This window comes from Saprolegnia parasitica (assembly GCF_000151545.1).
Source record: "Saprolegnia parasitica CBS 223.65 unplaced genomic scaffold supercont2.24, whole genome shotgun sequence".
In the NCBI taxonomy this organism is placed as follows: Eukaryota; Oomycota; class Saprolegniomycetes; order Saprolegniales; family Saprolegniaceae; genus Saprolegnia; species Saprolegnia parasitica.
In genome coordinates, this window is record NW_012156418.1 from 377,427 (window position 1) to 397,276 (window position 19,850).

Sequence of the window (19,850 nt, forward strand, 5' to 3'; positions counted from 1 at the left end):
GGGCGCCTTCAAGGCTGGGTATCCGGATACACCGCTGGTATGATTTGGGATCTTGCAGCATGGCGGCCGCGAGTGGCCTCGACGCGACGGCCAAGCCCAAGGCCCGCGGCAGCAACATCTGGGAGGAGTACTACCCGCTGCTACAGCCCCAGGCCCATCTCCGGAGCTCGGGTCCGCTGAGCAACTTCTTTGCGCCCGAGGTCGTCTGCGCGTACCAGGACGGCGTCCACGCGTACCTCGTCTCGCTCTTCTGTGTCTCGACGCTTTCGCTCACGGGGCTCGTGCTCTGCGACCTGTTTTCGCTGCCCGCAGCTTGCAGCACGGTATGCCACTTGGTCTGGCTTGTCTCGCCGGCCGTGGCCGCGATGGCGCTTCGGCGCATCGTGTTTGCCCACCTCGGCGAGGGCGGCGCGCCCATGTGGGAAGTGCCGCAGTGGCGCGATCTCTTTGCATGCTACCCGCGGTCGTCCATGGTACGGCTTCTCGTCTTGAGCTACTGCATTCCGCTTTTTGCCAAATTGCAGCCTACACGCTCACGACCGCGACGCGCATGGTCAACCCGGTACGTGCCGCCTGCCTCTTCTTGGTTCTACTGCAGACCTCGCGGCAGCCATGTTTATAGTTTAACCGCGCGTTCGTCGAGCGTGCCGAGACGGTCTTTAGCTTTGGCAACCCCGACGCCATGGACGGCGGGCTCGTCTTTTACGTGTTTTACCTCGTGCTTGCCGGCGTCTTTTGGGACCCGATCCCGCCACCGCGCTACGATCTTGGCATCGCCTTTGGCGGCCGCGCCATGGGTACGTCCATCAACTTTCGATCTTGATCGTGAACGATGTGCATGCGTAGGGTGCAGCTGGCTTCTCCTCGCCGTCGTGGAAGAAACCGGGTGGAGTGGCGCCTTGTACCCAGGTCCGACCGCTCTACAATGATAACCCTTACCCTCTGCATTGTGCTAGCGCTCGAGATCGTTTGCGGCCACAGCGCGTTCCTTGCATCGATCGCGACAGGTGTGGTCTGGGCGCTGTGGCACTGGCCGCTCATCATCGCCGAGTACTTCAATTGGATTCCGACCGGGTCGGGCTACGCTATCGTCGAGGCGCCGTCGTATGAGCTTGTGAGCGTGCTCCTCCTCTTCACGCTCCTCCTCATCGGCGCGCGCATGACCATGTGCTGGATCCAAGGCAAAACGAGCCATGCGATTTGGTCGAGCGTCGTGTACCATGCGTCGCACAACCTGTACGACATGGATATCTCGTGTCCATATCTCTCTGAATGGTCGTCTTTAGGTACATTGTGAGCGTCTTTGGGCAGCTCATGGCGCCGCTCTACGAGAAGCTCTCGGCGTTTCCGTACTTTTCGAGCCAAAGCAGCGTCTGTCTCCTCCTCACGACGTGGTTCTCCACGTGCATTCTCTCGCAGCTCTTCCGGTCGCCGTACTTTAAGCTGTTTCGCCGCAAGCGCCAGAGCTACTACAACTAGTGCGCCGATGGACACATTGTCTTTTTCTTCTTTGTCTTCTTGTCTCTTCTACATCTTAAGGCATTTCGGGGAACGGCAGCGTGTCCTTGTAGCACGTCTCAAAGACCTTCTCGACGCATTTCTCCTCCTTGCCCTGGCACATGGGGTTGTACTGCAGCGAGAGCACGGCCCGACGACGCACGCACTCCTACACCGCGTCGCGTCAACGCCAATAAGAAGGATGAGGCCGACCTGGTGCTGCTTGGGAATCGAAAAGTGGCCGCGCATGACCTCAAACTTCCAGTCGCAGTCGCCGCTGAGCGCGGCTGCGCGGATCTCGCTGCACGCGTGCTGGTCGCAATCGCGCTCCCAGTTGATATTGGCGCGGCAGTGGTCGAAGGCGTGGATGAGCTCGTGGGCGACCGTGCGGTCCATCCACTCTTGGTCCTGGATGTGGTTCTGGCACAGCACGACGGACGGCGACCCGTCTTCGTTGAGGCTGAAGCCGCCGTTGATGTTGCCGTTGCAGTGCTGGCTCTTGAAGAACGTCTTCGGGTCGATCTTGCAGCCCATGCGGTCCATGATCTCGACGAGAAACTGCACCTTGGAGCCTAGTCACATACAGCATTTGAGAGCCCGCGAGGATCGCCAACGGCGTCTACACTTGGCGAGCGACTGCGCGCGCATCTCTTCGGCCTTGGCGAACTGCGCCTGCGCCACGTCGTCGCCCGCGCCCGACGACACCATGTCCTTCAAGACGTTCTCCATCAGTCACCAAATGCCAATCCACCAATCAGAGACCGCGCGGTCCAGTGACACGGAATTTCGAGACTTCAAGACTCGACGAAATCCTAGATAGATAGATAGATAGATAGATAGATAGATAGATAGATAGATAGATAGATAGATAGATAGACCAACTCAAGGATGTCAATCGGACGGTTTTGCGATGCCCGACGGGATAGAAATGTAGATCGTGAATGTACAGACGTATCAACTGCGCTACGCAAAGAGGTCGCCTTGCTTGGTGTCCTTGGCGGCCTTTTTCTCGGTCGTTGGCTCGGGCGCTTGCAGCTCGATCGTCGAGAGCTTGACTTCGTTCTCTTGGACTTGTGTAATGTCGTCGGGCTTGAGCTCCTTGTCGCACATCGGACACGCTATCCGATCCATACAGCGCTCCATCATCGCAATCGTTTGTTAGTACCAGGATCGGCTTGGAGGTGCGCCGTAAAGTGTGAGTAGAGAGCTGGAAACTGGCAGTGGGGGCACACGCTCCAGTCTGCCTTGACCATGTGGTAGCCCTAATCCTCGATGCGGCGTGGACCCATATAAAATGGTCGATCTATCTACCGTCACGGCGCAGTAGGGAATCCAGTTCTTGCACTGAGTGCAGTCCAAGTCGACGTCGATGACTGGGTGCGCACAGAAGGGACACGGTGTCGTGTTGTCCGGCGGCTGCTCCTTGTTGGGCCGGCGCACGATGGCCTCGATCTTGCGCTTGATCTCCTTCTCGATCGAGTTGCGGTACTCGGGGCGCATGAGCATCGTCGCGTACTCGTAGCTGCTTCCTTTTAAGCCCGCGCGCTGACACTCGATGACGACCGAAATCAAAATGTTGGACACGTGCGTCGGGAATTTGGAAATGCTCTTGGCGACGCGGAGGAGCATCTTGGCGGCCGCTACGTGGTCGCCGCGCTTGACGAGCTTCTTGACAACAACGTAGCTGTGGAGCAATGTGAGCGAGTTGCGCAAGTCTTGGTTCACGTGGATCTTGTGCAGCAGCAGCTGCCGGTGCGTCTCGACGAGCACGTCGTGGGCCACCTACGCGACATACGCCATTCAACATGTTGTAGAGTAGGGCGCAGAAGACCTTGTAGTTGCCGAGCTCTTGCTCTTGGCGCGCAATGATGATGGCGGTTTTCGCCGCCTGTGCATAGTTGCCAAGTGCCATGTACAGCCGAAAGATATAATTCGGGTCCTTTGGAATCCCGTCCGTGTCGCCCATGAGAAAGTCGATGAGCGTATGCGTGAGCATGTCGTTGCGCGCCTTCCCAACCACGTCAATGGCGTTTCCGAGCTCCGATTCGCCGCACTGGAGGAAGAGCCGAAGCGCCTTGTGGTAGTTGCCACACACTTGGTAGAACTCGCCCGCCCTCGCATACGCCTGCGTCTGCTCGTAGTGCTGCGCAATCTTGAGCGCCCGATCCGCCGAAATGGCTTCACCAATAATCTACGCAGTCGTCGCGTGTGCTATTCTCTCAGAAGACGTACTTGCGTGAACGCGTCAATCTCGTTGTGCTGCTGGGCGAGCTGGAACGCCTCTTCTTCGCGGTTGGCCATGAGGAGAAAGTCGATCGCAGCCGCGTAGTTGCCCGTATCGATACAGTGCTTGGCCACCACGGACGCGCCTTCCGAGGACTTGGTCGCTTTCACGATCGCAAACGCCCGCTCGGGGCTGTTGAGGTGCTCGAGCTGAATGCGCACCACATTGTCCATGTCGTTCGCAGCCTCGTACGCGTCCGACGCCGCGCTGAACTCGCCCATCGCTTCTTTCGCCTTGGCAAACTGCGCGTGGACTTTCGGCACCGTGACCTTGGCCATTAACGGCGCAGCCTTCCCCAGCTGCTTCATTTGAATGTAAATCTGTGCCGCTTTTTCGTACTGCTGACCCTTCTCGTACAAGGCGGCAGCGTCCGAGAACTGCTTGAGGCCCTCTAGGATGAGCGCGCCTTCGTTGCTCAACATCACGTCGTTGAGGTCCGAGATGAGTCGAATGCCGCGGCGGAGGTCGCCGAGCCGCAGTGTGCAGCGCGCAATTCCAGCCATACACTGGGCCTGGATCTTCTCGGAGGCGACGACGGGCGTTCCAAGCGGGTCCATCGCATTGCATGCGTGCTCGTACATTTTCAGCGCGCCGTCAAAATCCCCCTTGAATTCGAGCTGCGCGGCATACGACGCACTGAGCTCGGGCACAAGGTGCACTGCGAGCGAGTCGGCGAGCAAGAGGGCTTGGTCCCACTGCAGCAAGTAGCGCTGCATCGAGAGGGCGGCCATGGGGTCGCAGGACGCCAAAAAGAGCTTTTGGGCTTGGTCGTACTGACCGAAGAGCATCGACACGTGGCCGGCGAGGAGGTTCTTGTCCTCGACGTGCTCGATGCGATCAAGCCCGAGGACCATGCCGGCGTCGCCCAACTGCCGGTACACGCGTTTGGAGAGCGAAATGTCGAGCAAATGCATCGCCCGGCCTACGTCCCACGTGAAACCACTGGGAATACGAACATCGTCGATTGTACTGGCGAGGGCGAGCCAGTACTCGCGGCTTTCGATCGCGACCGCCGCCTTCCATGCGTTGCTCATGCGGCACAAGGCGAGCGTTTGCTTGAAGATGGCCTTGTCCGAGTCGCGTGTCGTACCTTTCTATCAACGTATCAAGAGAGATGAGCACTTGCAGATATCTCGTGTGCATATATATACTTGGAGGGCGTCGTGGGTACCGGCCACTACGGTCATGAGCTGTCCGCCTGGCTGCTGGCATGTGAGGCTGCCGTCGCAAAAGAGGATCGCCGCGTGCCCCGACGGAATCTTGGTCGTCGCCGGCTTGATCACATACTCGCCATTGTTGTCAATGTCCATCGTGCCGAGCTGCGTGACTTCCGGGCCGTTAATCGTGAGCTCCGAGTAGACGAAGACGGCAAAGTCGCTTGTTTCGACGGCGACAAACACGGTCGGATCCATCGTGTCCCAGAGGATCGCACTTGTGGCACTCGGCATGCTCGGGATCGGGATCGCCTCGCGGTTCGTCGAGTTGAGCATGTAGCCGCGGCGGCGCGAGTCCATAAAGACGATCTTGGTGCCTTGCGTGTTGGGTGCAATGTGCACGATGCCAATGCCTTCATCGTGTCGGTAGCAGCAGCCCTCGAGCAGCTTCCACTCTTGGAGGTAGAAGAACTGGACCGTGCCGTTGCCATTCGCCGTCGAAAAGATGAAAAAATCTTTGGTGATCGCGATCGAGCTGATTTCTTGCAGCGACTCGTCGCGCCCGTGCGTCTCGGGAAACGTCTTGGACTGCTCGGCGCCTAGACCACGTTGCCGTCGATGGAGACGCATACTATCTCCTTCCGTACCGTTCGACGACGTAGGCTCGATTGGGTGCAGCAACACTTTGCCATCACTGAGCACGGCCGCGTACTCTAGTTGCATCTAAGCTCAGCGATCGCTTTCCAGGCAAATAGGTGGCGCACCGCGGTTGAGCTTGACGCTCGTGACGCGCCCGAGGTACTGCTGCTCGTTGACGAGCGCATCGCGGCTCGAGCCGTCGCAGCGGTAAAAGTCACGCGGTTGTTCATGCCGACAGCGACGTGGCGCGGGCCGATCGCGATGAACGAAGGCTCGATGGACACTTGAATGTTGATCGGACTTGCGCGCCCGAGGGTGTCGACGATCGTGAGTTCCCGCAGCGAGCTCAGATAGACGACGTAGTTGCCGACGTGGTCAAAGATGTTGACAATCCGCGCAAGGAACGTCTGCACGATGCCACCTTGGGTCGCCACCGTGAGGATCTGGCCGTCCGAGGTAAAGCTCATGAGATTGGCTTCGTTGTCCTAGCCATATCCATCTTCAAGTCCTTTCGGGTCTCATCAGAGTGCGCAACCTCGGCGTCGGAAAGCTTGACAGCGTCGCCCTTGATCTCGGTGTAGTTACCGAGGTCGATGACCTTGATGCCCGACTCGCCGCTCATCGCGACGCGGTTGAGCGCCGCCGAGTAGCACACCGCGTACGTTCGCTCCGAGAAGAAGCGCCCCGAGAATTGCTCTTCGCCGATTTCCTATGATGCATTCCATGCTTAGCACGACACAAGCATCGAGGACGTACATCGATCTGCGTCGAAATGCAAATGACAAAGCCTTCCGAGAAGGCGAGCATGAGGTACCCGCCGCCAAACCAGTCGAACGACTTGATCGTGCCATAGTGCTACAACCCATTTCGCCGTCGAAAAGACACAGTATGCGCGGGCGTACGCTCTGGAACGTGAGCTCGATCGGGTTGTCGGGGTCGTTGATGTTGAGCAAAATGAGGGACTTGGAGACGTTGATAGCGACGACATTCTCGGGCGCCTTGGGGCCACCAGGGTCGCCTTTCTGCCGACCAAACTTGCACTCGACGGGCTACACACCCCGCAAAGCGTCGCTACCCCACGCAAGCACGACGCCACGCACCGCGTACTTGAGCTCGCGCTGCTGGACCGTGTCGCCTGCGGCGTTGCTAATCGTCACCATTCTATCTTCGGCGCCGAGCACGAGGAGATCTTCGCTGTTCCAGACGCCGCATGTGATTTTCTTAGAGTGTTTTCCGAGAATCGGGACGAGCTTGCGCGTTGACTTGTTGTAGAGTACGAGGTTGCCCTTGGCCGTCCCGATCGCTACATGCAGGCTCGTGATGCATGCTAAGGTGGAGGCGCCTACCGAGCTGGATGCCGGACGACGACCACTTGATGAACGACGGGTCCTTCATGTTGGTGTCGATGTTCTGCGTCGAGCGCGTCGAGAGGTCCCAGAGCGGGATGAGGCCGTTGCCCGACTGGAGGATCGCAAGCGTGTTGCCGTCGCGGTCCCACTCGAGCGCGACGACCGGCGTCGACATGTCGAGACCGATCTCATCGTACTGGACGCCTTGCCGGTCAATGATGTGCACCAAGCCTACGCCATGATGCACATCGACCCCGAGCGACCCATGGGGCCATACCGTTCTTGCCGGCCGTCGCGAGGAAGTTGCCCTTGGGCTGCCATGCAAAGGTCACGGGCCCGACGCCATGGTACTTGGACGGAAGCTTGAAGAGGCGCTTCATGCTCTTCCGCGAAATCCGATCTTTGGCAGCCGATACAAACTGCAAGTCGGCCAGGCGCCGAAATCTTTTCCCAAAAAAGTTATCCAAAGTGTCTCCCTTTCCGATAGTCGGTCCGTACGTCCACTGCGCACTGCTGCCAATTGCGGCCATATACGCATCGCTTCTTCTCTTGCCGGTGGTTGCCTTTGGCGCTAAGCAGCTGTCGCATCGCTCACAATCAAGGATCGACTTTGTCATGGCGAGCGTCCACCATCTTGGCCTTTCCTCGCTTTGGTATCGTATGCAGGTGCGTTAAAGTGCTATATGCATGGCTAGTAGAGGGGCGATTCGCTCGTTCGCCCCTTGGTTCATGTGTACCAGTACGCTTAGCGTCGACGGGGATTAAAGATACCCACCCTCCATGAGCTGCTGACAGAGATGGCATATTGAGACGGTTTGATAGATATACACTAATATGAGATACTCGAGATAATACGTACTAGGATGGTAAATCCTGTGAAAGTGAATAAAGCATGTTGTTTGAGAGGGAATTGGCTCCTGTGTGGGGTCAAAAAGCTTTCGCAGATCGAAGGGAAAGATGGCCAAGGACGCGGTGACCGTGCAAGTACCGTCGCAAGACCCGAAGAAGAAGACGAGCGACGAGCCCGTTCCCGGGAAGCAGAAGGACCCGACGGCCAACGACAAGGTGGCGGACCCCGAGGACCTCTCGGAAGAGGACAAGCAGCTCAAGGAAGACCTCGAGATGAGCGTTGCGCGCATCTGCGACCCGGCCGAGCAGACCGGCGTCAAGACGCACGCGCTCGAGACGCTCCGCCAGCTCATCCGCACGGCCACGTCGAGCATGACGTCGGTGCCCAAGCCGCTCAAGTTCCTTCGGCCGCACTACGACGTGCTCAAGACGTCGTACGCTACGATCACGACGCAGAAGGAGCTTGCCGACATCTTGGCCGTCCTGGCCATGACGATGGCCCCCGAAGGCTCGCGCGAAAGCCTTCACTACAAGCTCAAGGGCAACTCGACTGAGCTCGGCCTTTGGGGCCACGAATTCGTGCGGTCGCTGGCTGGCGAAGTCGGCGAGGTGCGCTTGAAGTTGTCGATGATGGCCCATTTCTGATATCATTGCTCTTTGTAGGAATACACGGCGCGCGTCACCGGCCCAACGGCGCGACGGCCAAGGTCGACGACCTTATGGCGATGGTCGATGCCATCGTGCCTTTCCACATGCAGCACAACGCCGAGCCGGAGGCGATCGATATTCTCATCGAGGTCCAAAAGCTGGACAAGCTTCTTGAATCCAAGGAAATCGACGACAAGAACTACCAGCGTGTGTGCTTGTACCTCTTGGCGTGCGCCGACTTTATGTCGGACCCGGACGACCTCCAGACGTTGCTGCAGACCGCGTACGCTGTCTACATCCGCGTCGAGCAGTACCCGGACGCGCTCCGCGTCGCGCTTCGCATGGGCAGCGAAGAGCTCGTCGCCGACGTCTTCTCCAAGTGCACCAACACGGCGACGCGCCACCAGATGGGCTACATTCTTGGCCGCCAGCGCTTTTGCTTTGAAGACGAGCACGACGCGTCGGCCAACGACATGGTACGCCGTCGTATCAACGTACGATCCATGATCTCACTCCTGTGGCCACGTAGATTAGCAACACAGACTTGAGCGACAAGTTTTTGGCGCTCGCGCGTGACCTCGATGTCGTCGAGGCCAAGACGCCCGAAGACATTTACAAGTCGCATTTGAGCGAGACGGGCAGCGTGGCCCGCGGCCGCGACTCGAACGCGCCGACGGACTCTGCGCGCGCGAACCTTGCGTCGACCTTTGTCAACGCGTTTGTCAACGCTGGCTACGGCACAGACAAGCTCATGACGGTCGAGGGCAACAACTGGCTCTACAAGAACAAGGAGCATGGCATGACGAGCGCGGCCGCGTCGCTCGGTATGATCATGCTCTGGAACGTCGAGGAAGGCATTACGCAGATCGACAAGTTCCTCTACTCGGGCGACCACCACATCAAGGCCGGCGCGATCCTCGGTGTCGGCATCGTCAGCGCTGGCATCCGCAACGAGTGCGACCCCGCGCTCGCGCTCCTCGCCGAACACGTCGACTCTGGCAACTGCTCGATCCGGTGCGCCTCGTGCCTCGGCCTCGGCATCGCCTACGCTGGCTCGTCGCGCGAAGACGTCTCGGAGCTGCTAATCCCGGTCGTGTCGCACGCCGATGAGAACGCGGATATCCAAGAGGTGGCATACGCGGCGCTCGCGCTCGGCATGGTCGAGGTCGGCACGTGCGACGAAGAGGCCGGTAGCGTCATCATGCAGCGCCTCATGGAGAGCACGGACGCGGAGCTCGACTCGTCGTGCGCCCGCTTCCTCTGCCTCGGCCTCGGCTTGCTCTACCTCGGGTATATTACAAGAAGTGAGATGTGCATCGCTCATGCAACGCTAGGCGCCAAGAACGCGTCGACGCGATGCTCGAAGCGGCCAAGACCATCTCGCACCGCATCTCCAAGTACCTCTCGATCACGCTCGAGACGTGTGCGTACGCGGGTACGGGCAACGTGCTCAAGGTGCAGTCGCTCCTCCGCGAGTGCGCCACGCACTATATTGAAGACGTCAAGGAAGGCGCGCACCAGAGCGCGGCGGTGCTCGGTATCGGTCTTGTCGCAATGGGCGAGAACGTGGGCACGGAGATGGCGATGCGCACGTTTGACCATCTGCTGCAGTACGGCGAGGTGAACGTCCGTCGCGCGGTGCCGTTGGCTCTGGCGCTCTTGAGCATCTCGAACCCCGAGTACACGCTCATTGACACGCTCTCGCGCCTCACGCACGACGTGGACGCGGGCGTCGCGCAGAGTGCGATTCTCGCGCTGGGTCTGGCGTCGGCCGGTACCAACAACTCGCGCGTCGCCGGTCTCTTGCGCCAGCTCTCGGAGTTTTACAGCCGCGAAGCCAACCACTTGTTTGTCACACGCATCGCACAGGGGCTGCTGCACATGGGGAAGGGTCTCATCACGCTGCACCCGTTCCACTCGGACCGCCTCATCATGTCGCGCGTCGCCGTTAGCGGCCTCCTCGCCGTCCTCCACGCGTCGCTCGACATGGAAAAGACGATTTTCGACAACTCGCACTACTTTTTGTACTGCATTGTCACGGCGATGCAGCCGCGCATGCTCATTACGGTCGACGAAGACGGCAACCCGCTGCCTGTCTCGGTCCGCGTCGGTCAAGCGGTACGTGCCCCTATTGCCTATCGATGGTTTACGAAAGATGTGTGATTAGGTCGAAGTCGTCGGGCAGGCGGGCCGTCCCAAGTCCATCACGGGGTTCCAGACACACAACACGCCCGTTTTGCTCAACGTCAAGGACCGTGCCGAGCTCGCGACGGACGAATACCTCGCGCACACCAACGTCCTGGAGGGAGTTGTCATTTTGCGCAAGAACCCCGACTTCAAGCCCGACGCCTAAGGAGCTGCGTTCATTTGTATAGCGTCACACTTCAACTACCTACCCTTTGTGCCTGCTTGATGCTTTGTACAAACGTGAGAGTGGGAACACCTGTTTGGTTAGTCGATGCGGCGGTCGGTCTCTTAGTATCTATCGCCACTTGGCCGGCGTCACCCGGTTGCTTGCTTGGCGCACACTTGGTGGTTTGACCACGTCCGGCTTCTTTGTCGGCACTTGCTTCTTCTCGGCCCAGCCGTAGACGACCGGCGGCGTGGGCGCACTGCGCCGAGGCTTGGCGGGCGTCACGTGAATCGCTGGATTCACGGCGTTGGACGAGCTCTTGCCGCGAATCACATTTTGCACGAGCGACGCCTTGGCCGTCGTCGGCTTGGTGCTCACGGGCGACGTGCGGGGGCGCGGCGGCACCTTGGTCTTGGTCGGCCGGGGCTTTGTCGTGCTGCTACGACTTGCGTCTTCGTCGAGCTTGACGCGCTCGAGAAAGTCCCCGAGCTGGTCGGGCTTGTTGGATCCTCGGCGAGGCAGCGGTGGCTTGACGAGCAGTTTTGCATTGCGCGACGACTTGGTGTGCTGCAGGTACCGCGGGACACCCGAGGACGAGGACGATGGCGCCTCGGTGGGCGAGTGCTGCTGGTTGCCCTCGTCCCGCTTCGCCACGGCCTTGCTTGCCATAATGTGGTGGCTCGGAATCGATCCGTGGCGCGGCTTGCGCCCGTCGTCGTCCGTGTCATCTATTTGCGGCGTGAGGCGACCTTCGCCGCGTACAGAATACGAGTACACTGCTTCGCGTCGGCGTCGTGGCCAACGCCAGGATCCGAGTACGAGATGTCCCAGCTGTCGGCCGCGGGCTTGGCCGGTTCGCTCTCGTCGTCGTCGTCCGTGAGGCTCAAGTCGACGTCCTGAATCGGTCGGGACTCGACACCCCGGCGCCGAGCCGGCTCGAGAGTGTCGACCCACCCGTTGCCCTAGACTGCCGTCACGCCCCATCTGCGAGGCAGCACCATCTTACGGCCACAAGCGCGCTGTACGAGGCGCTGGGCGGGCGCTCGAGCTTGGTAAAGTCGTACTCGGGGTGCATCTTGCGCTACGTTGTTGTTGCTACCATAAGAAACGATTTGCGGACCAATCGCTACCAGGCGAGGACACGAGTCGAGCCATACAAGGCTCTTCTTGGTCTTGGCAGCCAGGTCGCGCCGCTCTCGGTCGTCGTCGTCGACGGCTCCCGCGGTCGACGCAACGTTCAAGAACGTGTTGACAAGCACGATTTCGTCCGTGTTGGGATCTACCACCCTCACGTCGAGCGGTGCCACGGACAGAAAGCTCGTACCGGTGTGGCGAGGGTCCCACTCGGAGCGCTTTTGGCGCGAAATTCGGCCCGCAAACTTGGATTGGAGCTGGCTGTCGAGGCTTGAGAGCTGCTCAATATACGCGGGGTGCACGTTGATGTCGCCGCGCTTCATCTTGACGTACTCGAAAGCCTTGTCGAGGCTCCTGCGCCGTCATGGTTGTGTGCGCTGTTGGGATATGATAGCATGCAGTACCATTGGTACTTGACCATGAGGTAGCTCATCATGACGCTCGGGCTGCGCGAGATGCCGTCCATCGAGTGCACGAGGACGCTTTGACTCTCCTCCATCGCGCTTTCGAGAAAGTCGACGACGTCCAGAAACTCTTGGCATCGTAAATCAAAGAGGAGCCCACGGCCCGACGGGTCCTCGGCCATATCGAGCGCCAAGTACCTACATGTATCGGCGTCAATCCTTTCTGAAATGCAACTTGATTCTGCCGCACTGGACGCCGTCGGCTTCAAAGACGTTGGGCATCTCGCGCGGAACGCAGTTGATGACAAACTCAATGCCGTTGAGACTCAAAAAGTCGGCGTCCTGCGCGGCGTCGACGTCGCCCATGAAGAGCCCATTGTTGATCTTGGTCGACATGCCGTCGACGAGTCGGCAAGAAACCCAATCCCGACCGGCAAAAATACATTTATAGCCCACCAAAATGGCGGCAACCGCCTCCACAGCGATGGCGGCCTAGTACGCGAGACGATAGAGCTCGCCACACTGGACCAACTCGGTGGGACAAGCAAGCTTCATCGACCAAGTCTGGCAAATTGGTCTGGCACACCCCAACCAGACATGTCAACCGTCGATTTTGGTGCTGGCCAGCTGAGATGAGATGCGTCTTGGCTGTAAAGGGGCAGCAGTGAGATACACGCGCCCAGGACAACGTCCACGGTGTGTACCAACGAGCTCTACCTCGGGCAGGTTCGGTAGCAGAATCGACGGCAGCGCACACGCGCAAGCTACTTGCAGAATCAACCGTCGAGCTGTGGCGAGTTAATCCAGTTTGTGCTCGCACGACCTCATGAATCAACCAGCGTCGACGTTGTCACAGGTGCCATGGCAACACTGCCATGGCAACACGTATAACACCTTAGCGTCCTGTTAGACGTCGAACCACGCCCCGTTAAACACGTTATCCACTGTTGTGCGACCGTTTGGCATGTGGGATGCGTGTCAAAATGCCGAAACTGCACTTTCGACTCGGCCCAGATGGCGAACTGGAAGATGCAGTGTAGCGAAGCCTGCGTTCGGTGTCCATGCGGTGTCCAATTATAGTCAAATACTCTGAGTGGTGTGTGCCAGAATGCGACGGCCGCGAGCAGCGACCGCCGCCATGCCGCGGGCGTCCTGGTCACACGGCCGGCGCTGCCACATGTGCGCAAAAGCCTTTGGCCTCCTGACGAGGCGGCACCACTGCCGGCGGTGCGGGCGCTCCGTCTGTGGCCGCCACTCTAAACACAAGGCACCGATGCTCGTCGACTCGAATATGGACGAACGCCAGCAGCAGCGCGTCTGCAATGCCTGCCACGAAGACATGACATCGTACTTCAGCGATGTGGTCGCAGCGTCACACTCGGAGGACGCGTGGCGGGCAGCCCTCCAAGCCCAAGAGCGACGAAAGCAGTCGACGGCCGCCAAGACAAAGCGTGAAGACTCGCACGGTTCGCTCTACTCGACGTTCGCGTCGGCGCCGACGATGGTCGCCTACTCGAGCATCTATCCGCCGGTCGCCGAGTCCGACGACGACTCGGACTCCTCCGAGAGCTCCGTGGACTCGACGACCTCGGTCTCACTGGAAGATATTTACGAAACCATGCGCGCGATCGGCGGTCCTTCTGTCGTTGCCGATACCGAGACGTCGTCGTCGCGCCAGACGGCCGTGCGCAGCTCCCGCGGCTCGTACCTCTCGCTTCGCAGCATGCTCGACTATACCGGCTGCGTCGGCCACGATACCGGTCGTCGAGACACGCCACTAGCCACAACCGTGTCGCTGGACGACCTTGTCCAGACGATGCGCCCAACGCGGTCGCAGCGGCTCGAGCTGGCCTTGGGGCCGTCCAGTGTCTCGGAGAGCACGCTGCGGCAGTCCGAAGTCGCGGCCCTGCGCGCTGAATATGCGAATGCCGTGGCTGCTGCGCAGGCCGAGTACGCACTGTACAGTAATGCGGTCGAAGGTCTTTTAAAGGCGCGTCGACGCGTGGCCCGTCGGCGGTTGCGGCTCCATCAGCACTCGCAAGAGGCCAAGGTGCTACATGTTGCCGCCGAGTACTTTCAAGCTCAGCTCCAGTACAAGCTCGCATTGTGCGACGATCCGACGTCGCCCGAGCTCTGGCTCGGTCTTGTTGCGTGCTTACTTGACCTCGGGCGGCTTGACGAAGCGGACGAAGCTATCGTGTGCTGCGAGGCGTGGGCGTCGCCACCGTGCTTGCCCTCCTTGCGCGCGCTCCAAGGCGACTTAGAGCTGCGCCGCCGCCACTACGATGCTGCCGTGACGCACCTCCGCGCTGCCATCGCTGCCTCGAACGTGGCGTGGTAACCGAGTCGGATATTTCTTATTTATTCTTATGCCACATGCGGGCGTCTATCTACTTGTAATCGTATTAACGCAGCACATGCGTTGCTGGCATCTTACAAGAGGTGGAGCGCGTTCTCCGCGTCCGGAATGTGCATCATCTCCATCGTGCGCTCGTAGACGAGGAAGGTCACGGCGCTCACAGGGAACGCGCGGAGGACCGTGGCTGTGAACCCTTTGGTCAAGAATCGAGGACCGTCGCGCTGGAGGTTGTCTTGAAACACACTCTGTATCGATGTCATGGCATCGAGGCGCTGGCTTTGCACGAGCGTCTTGAGCACGTCGACGGGTTGCGTGAGGATCCACGACATGGAGCCTGCGATGCCGCCTGCGAGCAGCAGCGTCATCGTCGACGCGTCCTTTCCGTCGCTCAGCATTTCCTTTGCGACTTCGTACGTGAAAAAGTACGAGCCAAACGCGGGCACGTCCCGAAGGATCGTGAGCTGCCACCCGTGGTAGAGGCCGCGGGACACGCCGTGCTGCCGTACGATCTGGCGCGCGCATGCAAACGAGCTCGAGGCAGACGTGCGCGTGTCGACTTGCATTTGAATCTTGACGAGCTCGGCCGGCGCCGAAAAGGTCACTTGGGCCAACCCAGCCAGTGCGCCGGCGAGGTACTGCTGCCCCGGCGATAGCGGCGCGTCACCCGCCAGCGCCCGCGAAGCTTGGCCGTAGATCGCAAACACCACCGCATTGATCGGCGCGTTCGACACGATTGGCGACACCATGCCCTTGTAGAAGCCGCGGAAACCTTCCTTCGCTGCAATCGAGCGGAACGCGGCGACGACGCTGCCACGCTGCGCCTGCGTCTGCAGCCGGACCTTGATCGTGTCGAGCGGGTGGCCAGCGACAATACCCGCGACGCCACCGACCGTGCCCGCGCACAGGTCCTTGACGATGTCGATCCATTCCATCGGCATGGCTCGCTCGGTCGGCCACTGCTTGCGACGTTACACCACTCGAAAAACGCCCAGTTGCATCGGCGTTTAAACAAACGCGTTATAATCGAGGTCCCGCAACACTGCTTCGCGCTGAGAAGCCTTGCGTCAAGCTGCAACGCACAGCGATCCAAGGCGTCGCAGCAAACCGACAAAGACGCCATCTTCTTTATCCGGAGAGTGAAATTCCTACGCGATAGGTTTTTCACTTTTACCTGTCGGGTAGGAATACTCCTTCGCCCGATTGCGGAATTCTTGGACGACGAGGACAACGATGGACACGACGATCCGCGCTGCCTACAAGAAGCTCCTAAAGCTGGCCAAGTCGGTGCCCCAGGAGCAGCGCGCCCAGACACTAGAGAAGGTTCGGACCGAGTTCCGGGCGCATACAGGCGCGGCGACGCCCGAGGAGTAAGCCATGCGAGGTCGCGACTGGCGCTTATACCTCGTCTGCGTAGACTCGACCAGCTCCTCCGCAAGGCGCAGTCCAAGATTAGCTACCTCAAGATCGTGACGCCTAAGAAGTCGCCGAGTACGTACGCAGCCGCCTGCGTATGGAACATGACGCTCTCCCGTAGGTCCGGGCCAAGGCAACCACTTTGTGTACAAGAACGGCCAGCGCATCGACGGGCGCGAGCTGAGCGCGGACAGCGCGACGATCAAGACGGCCGACTACAATGCGATGATGACCAAGCACGTGCAGCTCGTGCGGCGACAGCACTTTATGGACCGCAAGTGAGTCGGTTTGTTGCACTCAATCTGACTAGAGCTTGTTCTTTTCTTGGATCGCGTGGACTTTGGCACTCTGCTCGACGATGCGCTCGTCGGCCTCGACCATCTTCTTCTGAATCCGGTCGATTTGCTCGGTTGTGCGCTCGACCTCGGTGCTGATCGTGTTGGCGTGGACTTCGAGCGACGCGAGGATCTTGGAGAGCTGGTCGAGTTCGTCGTCGCCGGCATCAGTGGTCGCGCCACCTGCCTTGGACGCCGGGCCACTTGACTTTTTGTGGGTTGGCGAATTCTACAACATGTATTGCAATGAGCATGAGGGTGATGACAACAGTCGACCATGGGCGTTTGGGGCTGGTGGCTTCGCGCCGACTTGGATTTGGGCGACCCTGTCCCCTTCTTTTTGCTCTTGGAGCTGGAAAAGTAGTAGAAGAAAGGACTCGTCATCTTTTTGATGATGTTGTCGCCGCGGTCGAGCTCCGTCTCCACGTAGTCCATATTGGCCTCGGCAATATCGAGCATTTCTAGGCCGTCCATGAAGCGACATTAATGGTGGCAATGGACGCTACCTGCGTTGTGGCCCATTTCCGAGACAGTGTTGTCGCCCACGGTCCGTGCATGCTCAAGCGTCACGATCGCCTTGCGCAAAAGTTCTTCCTTGGTCTTGTTGACATTGCGAAGCTGGACCGGCGCCGACGTGAGGAAGCCCGAGGGTGCACGGTGCCCTACGCAGCAGCGTCGCTCCTGACGCTACGTGAACCAGTAGCAACACACCCAAGAGCGCGCTCGCTCGCTGGTCCACGGACGCCTGTGGCGTGACGTTTTTGCCGAGCGCATTGTGCGCCACTTCAAGCCACTGCGTTTGGTCCTTGGCCGTCTCGACATAGACGCAAAACTCCTTGTAGCCGTGCCCCGGTGCATGACCTACGAGCTTGAAGCCATACGGCTTGACACCACCGCCTTCGTCGCTGTAGTCGTGCTTTTCGATCTCGGCGAGGATGAACGATCCTTTTTCCTTGGGCTTGTCGCTCTTGTAAATCGTCTTGCTGTCGTAGTACGACACCTTGAGCGTGTCGCCGTCGAGCACCATGTAGCGGCGCCGCCACGACTTCATGACGTGGCCTATCATGCATGTCGCGGTCGCATCGGTCGGCGCTACCAGCATGTCTACCTCGCTTGGTCACATAGCCCTCGCATGACGTCTGCTTGAAATCGGTCAGGTCGAGGTTCATGGTGTTTTCGAGGGTGTAAGAACTGAACGCATCTACGATGGCTAAGAATAGCTCGTCGGCTATGCAACTGCAAATCATGCTTCGTCCGTCGATCGTATAAAGTAGGCGGCTGCCACCGCAGGAAGAGGTCACTGCCGCGGCTGGTCTACAGTCATGGAAGACGAAAAAGGGATCAGAAAGATCGGCAGTACAGCTGGAGTAGCTTGGGTATCCGCGAAATGGTCGAGATATCACTCGTCTCTCGGATGCAAATGAGGATTCAGTAGAATGACTGTCGTGGCCCTAGGCGACAATGAGGCAGCGCACGTCTGCCAGCAACCTGATGTCAAAGCCAATGTCGAGCTATCCAAGGAGGTGCATCTCATGCAGTAACGGACTGGTAGTCCTGCCTCGATCGTCTCGCAACTATTTATACTGCTCATCGAGACGTCATTCGCAAGCCATTTGTGATGCGAATCCAGCCGACGATGCCGCGTTGGTGAGCTCTTTTCTGTGGCTTCTTGCATGCTGCGCTCGGGAGCCACCCGGGAATGGTAGCTTGCCATCGGCAAAAAGACTGGGGCGTCGCCGTTCTGCATCCAAAAATTGGCCTGAAGCTAGGGCCCTGCGCCTGGAAAAGTGCAATTCGAGTGCGATGCCACGGCTCAATGGACTACGTGTTGGCAGGGGTACCTTGCTCGTTCGTGCTCCAGGGCGGCGACCACAAACGCTCCTGTAGTGTGCCCACATCCTCTGTCCATCCGCACAGAAATGCAAGGCACGCATCCTCCCGCTTCAACATGGATGAATCCTCGAAGTACTCGTACTAGTATATCATTGGGCCTCCTCTACATCCTCCTCCTCTACGTGAGAAGTGCGTGGTACCACGGGGGGATCCCACGGAAGCATCCAGCGTCGGGCGACTGCCTTTGTCTGCCGATCGCGGCCGATCGCGGCCTGGTCGGGCCATCGCGGCAAGCGCTCGTCACGTTCTTTGCACTTGCAGTTTGTATAGAACCCGATGCGTGACGCTGATTGGTCGAAAAATAATCTTTTTCAGTGCGCGACAGCTTCAACCCGCACGTTTGTATAGGACGGTGGCGAGAACCTGAGCAGGGCTCGGTTCACAGTTCCCCTTTTGCCCCCAAGAGCACACTGAAGGAAATGGCGACAATTCCGCGCATGACCATGATGCCATGGGAGAAGGCCCTCACACCGACGACGACAACGACGAGCGTGATGGGCCACACGGCCATGGAGTGGGCGACCGCCACCAGCATGAGTCACGAAGCGGCGAGCGACCTCGCGATGACCAAAGCCCTCCAAGAGCGCACCAAGAAGATGGGCATGATGGACGTGACCGGCGCCACGTCCTTGGACATTCGCTGGTCGAACCCTCGTGTGTTGACGTTGTCAAGCCCATCAGGTCAGCAGCCGACACCGACGACAAGCCCGCAAAAGTCGGCTGCGGCCACGTCGCCGGCCTTGAAGAAGGGTGTCGCGGTATCCGTGCGGCAGGGCGAGGGCCTCTCGATGGCCGCCCCGTTCATCAAGTCGCTCGACCTCATGTTGCGGTCGCACGACCTCCCGATGATCTACTGGGACGCGTCGGGTCTCTTCTTCATCATCGACGACACGCTGCTCTTCCAGAGTCAAGTGCTGCCGCGCTTCTTCAAGCACAGCAAGATGTCGAGCTTCCAGCGGCAGCTCAACTACTTTGGCTTTCACAAGCTCACAAAGACCCACTTCAAGGCCGAGGGCATCGCGTTCAAGCATGCCCTCTTTACGCGGGATCTCGAGAAGAGCGCGTACCACCTCGTCAAGCGCAAGACTTCGAGCCATGGCGAGGCGTCGGCCTTTGAGGTCGCACGGTCGCAGTGCGAGAAGAAAGGCGCAGAGCGCCATAACACCGAGCTGCAGCGTCTTCCGAGCGTCAAGGTCGAGACCACGATGCAGCTGCTGCCGACCATCAGCTCGTGGCACACGTCGTGGCCGTTTGCGGACGACGGCGCGGACCAGTGGACGCTTGCCGAGATGGAGTGGCTCCACAACATCGCCAAGGACTTCGACGAGATGCCACCGAGCTCGTTTGACGCGCCGGCGGTTGTCGTCTCGCCGTGCGGCAGCCCGTACCCCGCTCTCACGTTTTAACGCGTCGGTGCATCGTCGTTGTGTCGTTTCGTGCCGTATTTATGCCCACGGCGTGGGTTTTACTTAATTTAACGTCTACGTTTTACTAATTCCGCCCAGGTGTGTGCCATAGAAAGTACGTCCAAAAGGGTAC

The 19,850-nt window shown here is 59.4% G+C and overlaps 10 protein-coding genes across 10 annotated transcripts; 5 read left to right on the plus strand and 5 right to left on the minus strand.

Annotated features, from left to right (window-relative positions):
* Positions 1 to 59: 59 nt before the first annotated feature.
* SPRG_06328 (hypothetical protein) lies at positions 60 to 1,479 on the plus strand (the record flags this gene model as incomplete). Its single annotated transcript, XM_012345707.1, has 5 exons — positions 60 to 473; positions 623 to 797; positions 847 to 909; positions 957 to 1,236; positions 1,287 to 1,479. 5 exons carry the CDS (start codon positions 60 to 62, stop codon positions 1,477 to 1,479), a joined length of 1,125 nt encoding a protein of 374 aa, XP_012201097.1.
* A 4-nt stretch (positions 1,480 to 1,483) lies between these two features.
* On the minus strand, positions 1,484 to 2,241 carry SPRG_06329 (hypothetical protein). The gene is made up of 3 exons (XM_012345708.1): positions 2,121 to 2,241; positions 1,711 to 2,069; positions 1,484 to 1,666 (listed from the first exon to the last, which is right to left on the minus strand). The coding sequence occupies exons 1-3, from the start codon at positions 2,224 to 2,226 to the stop codon at positions 1,535 to 1,537; spliced, it is 597 nt and encodes a 198-aa protein (XP_012201098.1). The 5' UTR covers positions 2,227 to 2,241; the 3' UTR covers positions 1,484 to 1,534.
* A 219-nt stretch (positions 2,242 to 2,460) lies between these two features.
* SPRG_06330 (hypothetical protein) lies at positions 2,461 to 7,303 on the minus strand (the record flags this gene model as incomplete). Its single annotated transcript, XM_012345709.1, has 15 exons — positions 2,461 to 2,615; positions 2,663 to 2,759; positions 2,809 to 3,279; positions 3,329 to 3,688; positions 3,730 to 4,703; positions 4,752 to 4,875; positions 4,933 to 5,648; positions 5,700 to 5,742; positions 5,793 to 6,059; positions 6,110 to 6,283; positions 6,331 to 6,429; positions 6,477 to 6,623; positions 6,675 to 6,877; positions 6,921 to 7,154; positions 7,201 to 7,303. The coding sequence occupies 15 exons, from the start codon at positions 7,301 to 7,303 to the stop codon at positions 2,461 to 2,463; spliced, it is 4,167 nt and encodes a 1,388-aa protein (XP_012201099.1).
* A 550-nt stretch (positions 7,304 to 7,853) lies between these two features.
* SPRG_06331 (hypothetical protein) lies at positions 7,854 to 10,829 on the plus strand. The gene is made up of 5 exons (XM_012345710.1): positions 7,854 to 8,381; positions 8,436 to 8,896; positions 8,950 to 9,710; positions 9,755 to 10,538; positions 10,588 to 10,829. Exons 2-5 carry the CDS (start codon positions 8,492 to 8,494, stop codon positions 10,771 to 10,773), a joined length of 2,136 nt encoding a protein of 711 aa, XP_012201100.1. The 5' UTR covers positions 7,854 to 8,381; positions 8,436 to 8,491; the 3' UTR covers positions 10,774 to 10,829.
* Positions 10,830 to 10,902: 73 nt separating this feature from the next.
* On the minus strand, positions 10,903 to 12,707 carry SPRG_06332 (hypothetical protein; the record flags this gene model as incomplete). Its single annotated transcript, XM_012345711.1, has 7 exons — positions 10,903 to 11,501; positions 11,549 to 11,735; positions 11,780 to 11,854; positions 11,904 to 12,052; positions 12,098 to 12,261; positions 12,312 to 12,509; positions 12,562 to 12,707. The coding sequence occupies 7 exons, from the start codon at positions 12,705 to 12,707 to the stop codon at positions 10,903 to 10,905; spliced, it is 1,518 nt and encodes a 505-aa protein (XP_012201101.1).
* An 877-nt stretch (positions 12,708 to 13,584) lies between these two features.
* SPRG_06333 (hypothetical protein) lies at positions 13,585 to 14,705 on the plus strand (the record flags this gene model as incomplete). The annotated part of the gene is made up of 1 exon (XM_012345712.1): positions 13,585 to 14,705. The coding sequence occupies one exon, from the start codon at positions 13,585 to 13,587 to the stop codon at positions 14,650 to 14,652; it is 1,068 nt and encodes a 355-aa protein (XP_012201102.1). The 3' UTR covers positions 14,653 to 14,705.
* Positions 14,661 to 15,640, minus strand: SPRG_06334 (hypothetical protein). The gene has a single exon (XM_012345713.1). It carries the CDS (start codon positions 15,606 to 15,608, stop codon positions 14,745 to 14,747), a length of 864 nt encoding a protein of 287 aa, XP_012201103.1. The 5' UTR covers positions 15,609 to 15,640; the 3' UTR covers positions 14,661 to 14,744.
* A 239-nt stretch (positions 15,641 to 15,879) lies between these two features.
* Positions 15,880 to 16,400, plus strand: SPRG_06335 (hypothetical protein). The gene is made up of 3 exons (XM_012345714.1): positions 15,880 to 16,037; positions 16,085 to 16,158; positions 16,205 to 16,400. Exons 1-3 carry the CDS (start codon positions 15,901 to 15,903, stop codon positions 16,363 to 16,365), a joined length of 372 nt encoding a protein of 123 aa, XP_012201104.1. The 5' UTR covers positions 15,880 to 15,900; the 3' UTR covers positions 16,366 to 16,400.
* SPRG_06336 (hypothetical protein) lies at positions 16,352 to 17,596 on the minus strand. Its single transcript, XM_012345715.1, has 5 exons — positions 17,527 to 17,596; positions 17,130 to 17,477; positions 16,925 to 17,080; positions 16,695 to 16,879; positions 16,352 to 16,647 (listed from the first exon to the last, which is right to left on the minus strand). Exons 1-5 carry the CDS (start codon positions 17,585 to 17,587, stop codon positions 16,390 to 16,392), a joined length of 1,008 nt encoding a protein of 335 aa, XP_012201105.1. The 5' UTR covers positions 17,588 to 17,596; the 3' UTR covers positions 16,352 to 16,389.
* Positions 17,597 to 18,730: 1,134 nt separating this feature from the next.
* On the plus strand, positions 18,731 to 19,717 carry SPRG_06337 (hypothetical protein; the record flags this gene model as incomplete). Its single annotated transcript, XM_012345716.1, has 1 exon — positions 18,731 to 19,717. The coding sequence occupies one exon, from the start codon at positions 18,731 to 18,733 to the stop codon at positions 19,715 to 19,717; it is 987 nt and encodes a 328-aa protein (XP_012201106.1).
* Between the last annotated feature and the right edge of the window lie 133 nt (positions 19,718 to 19,850).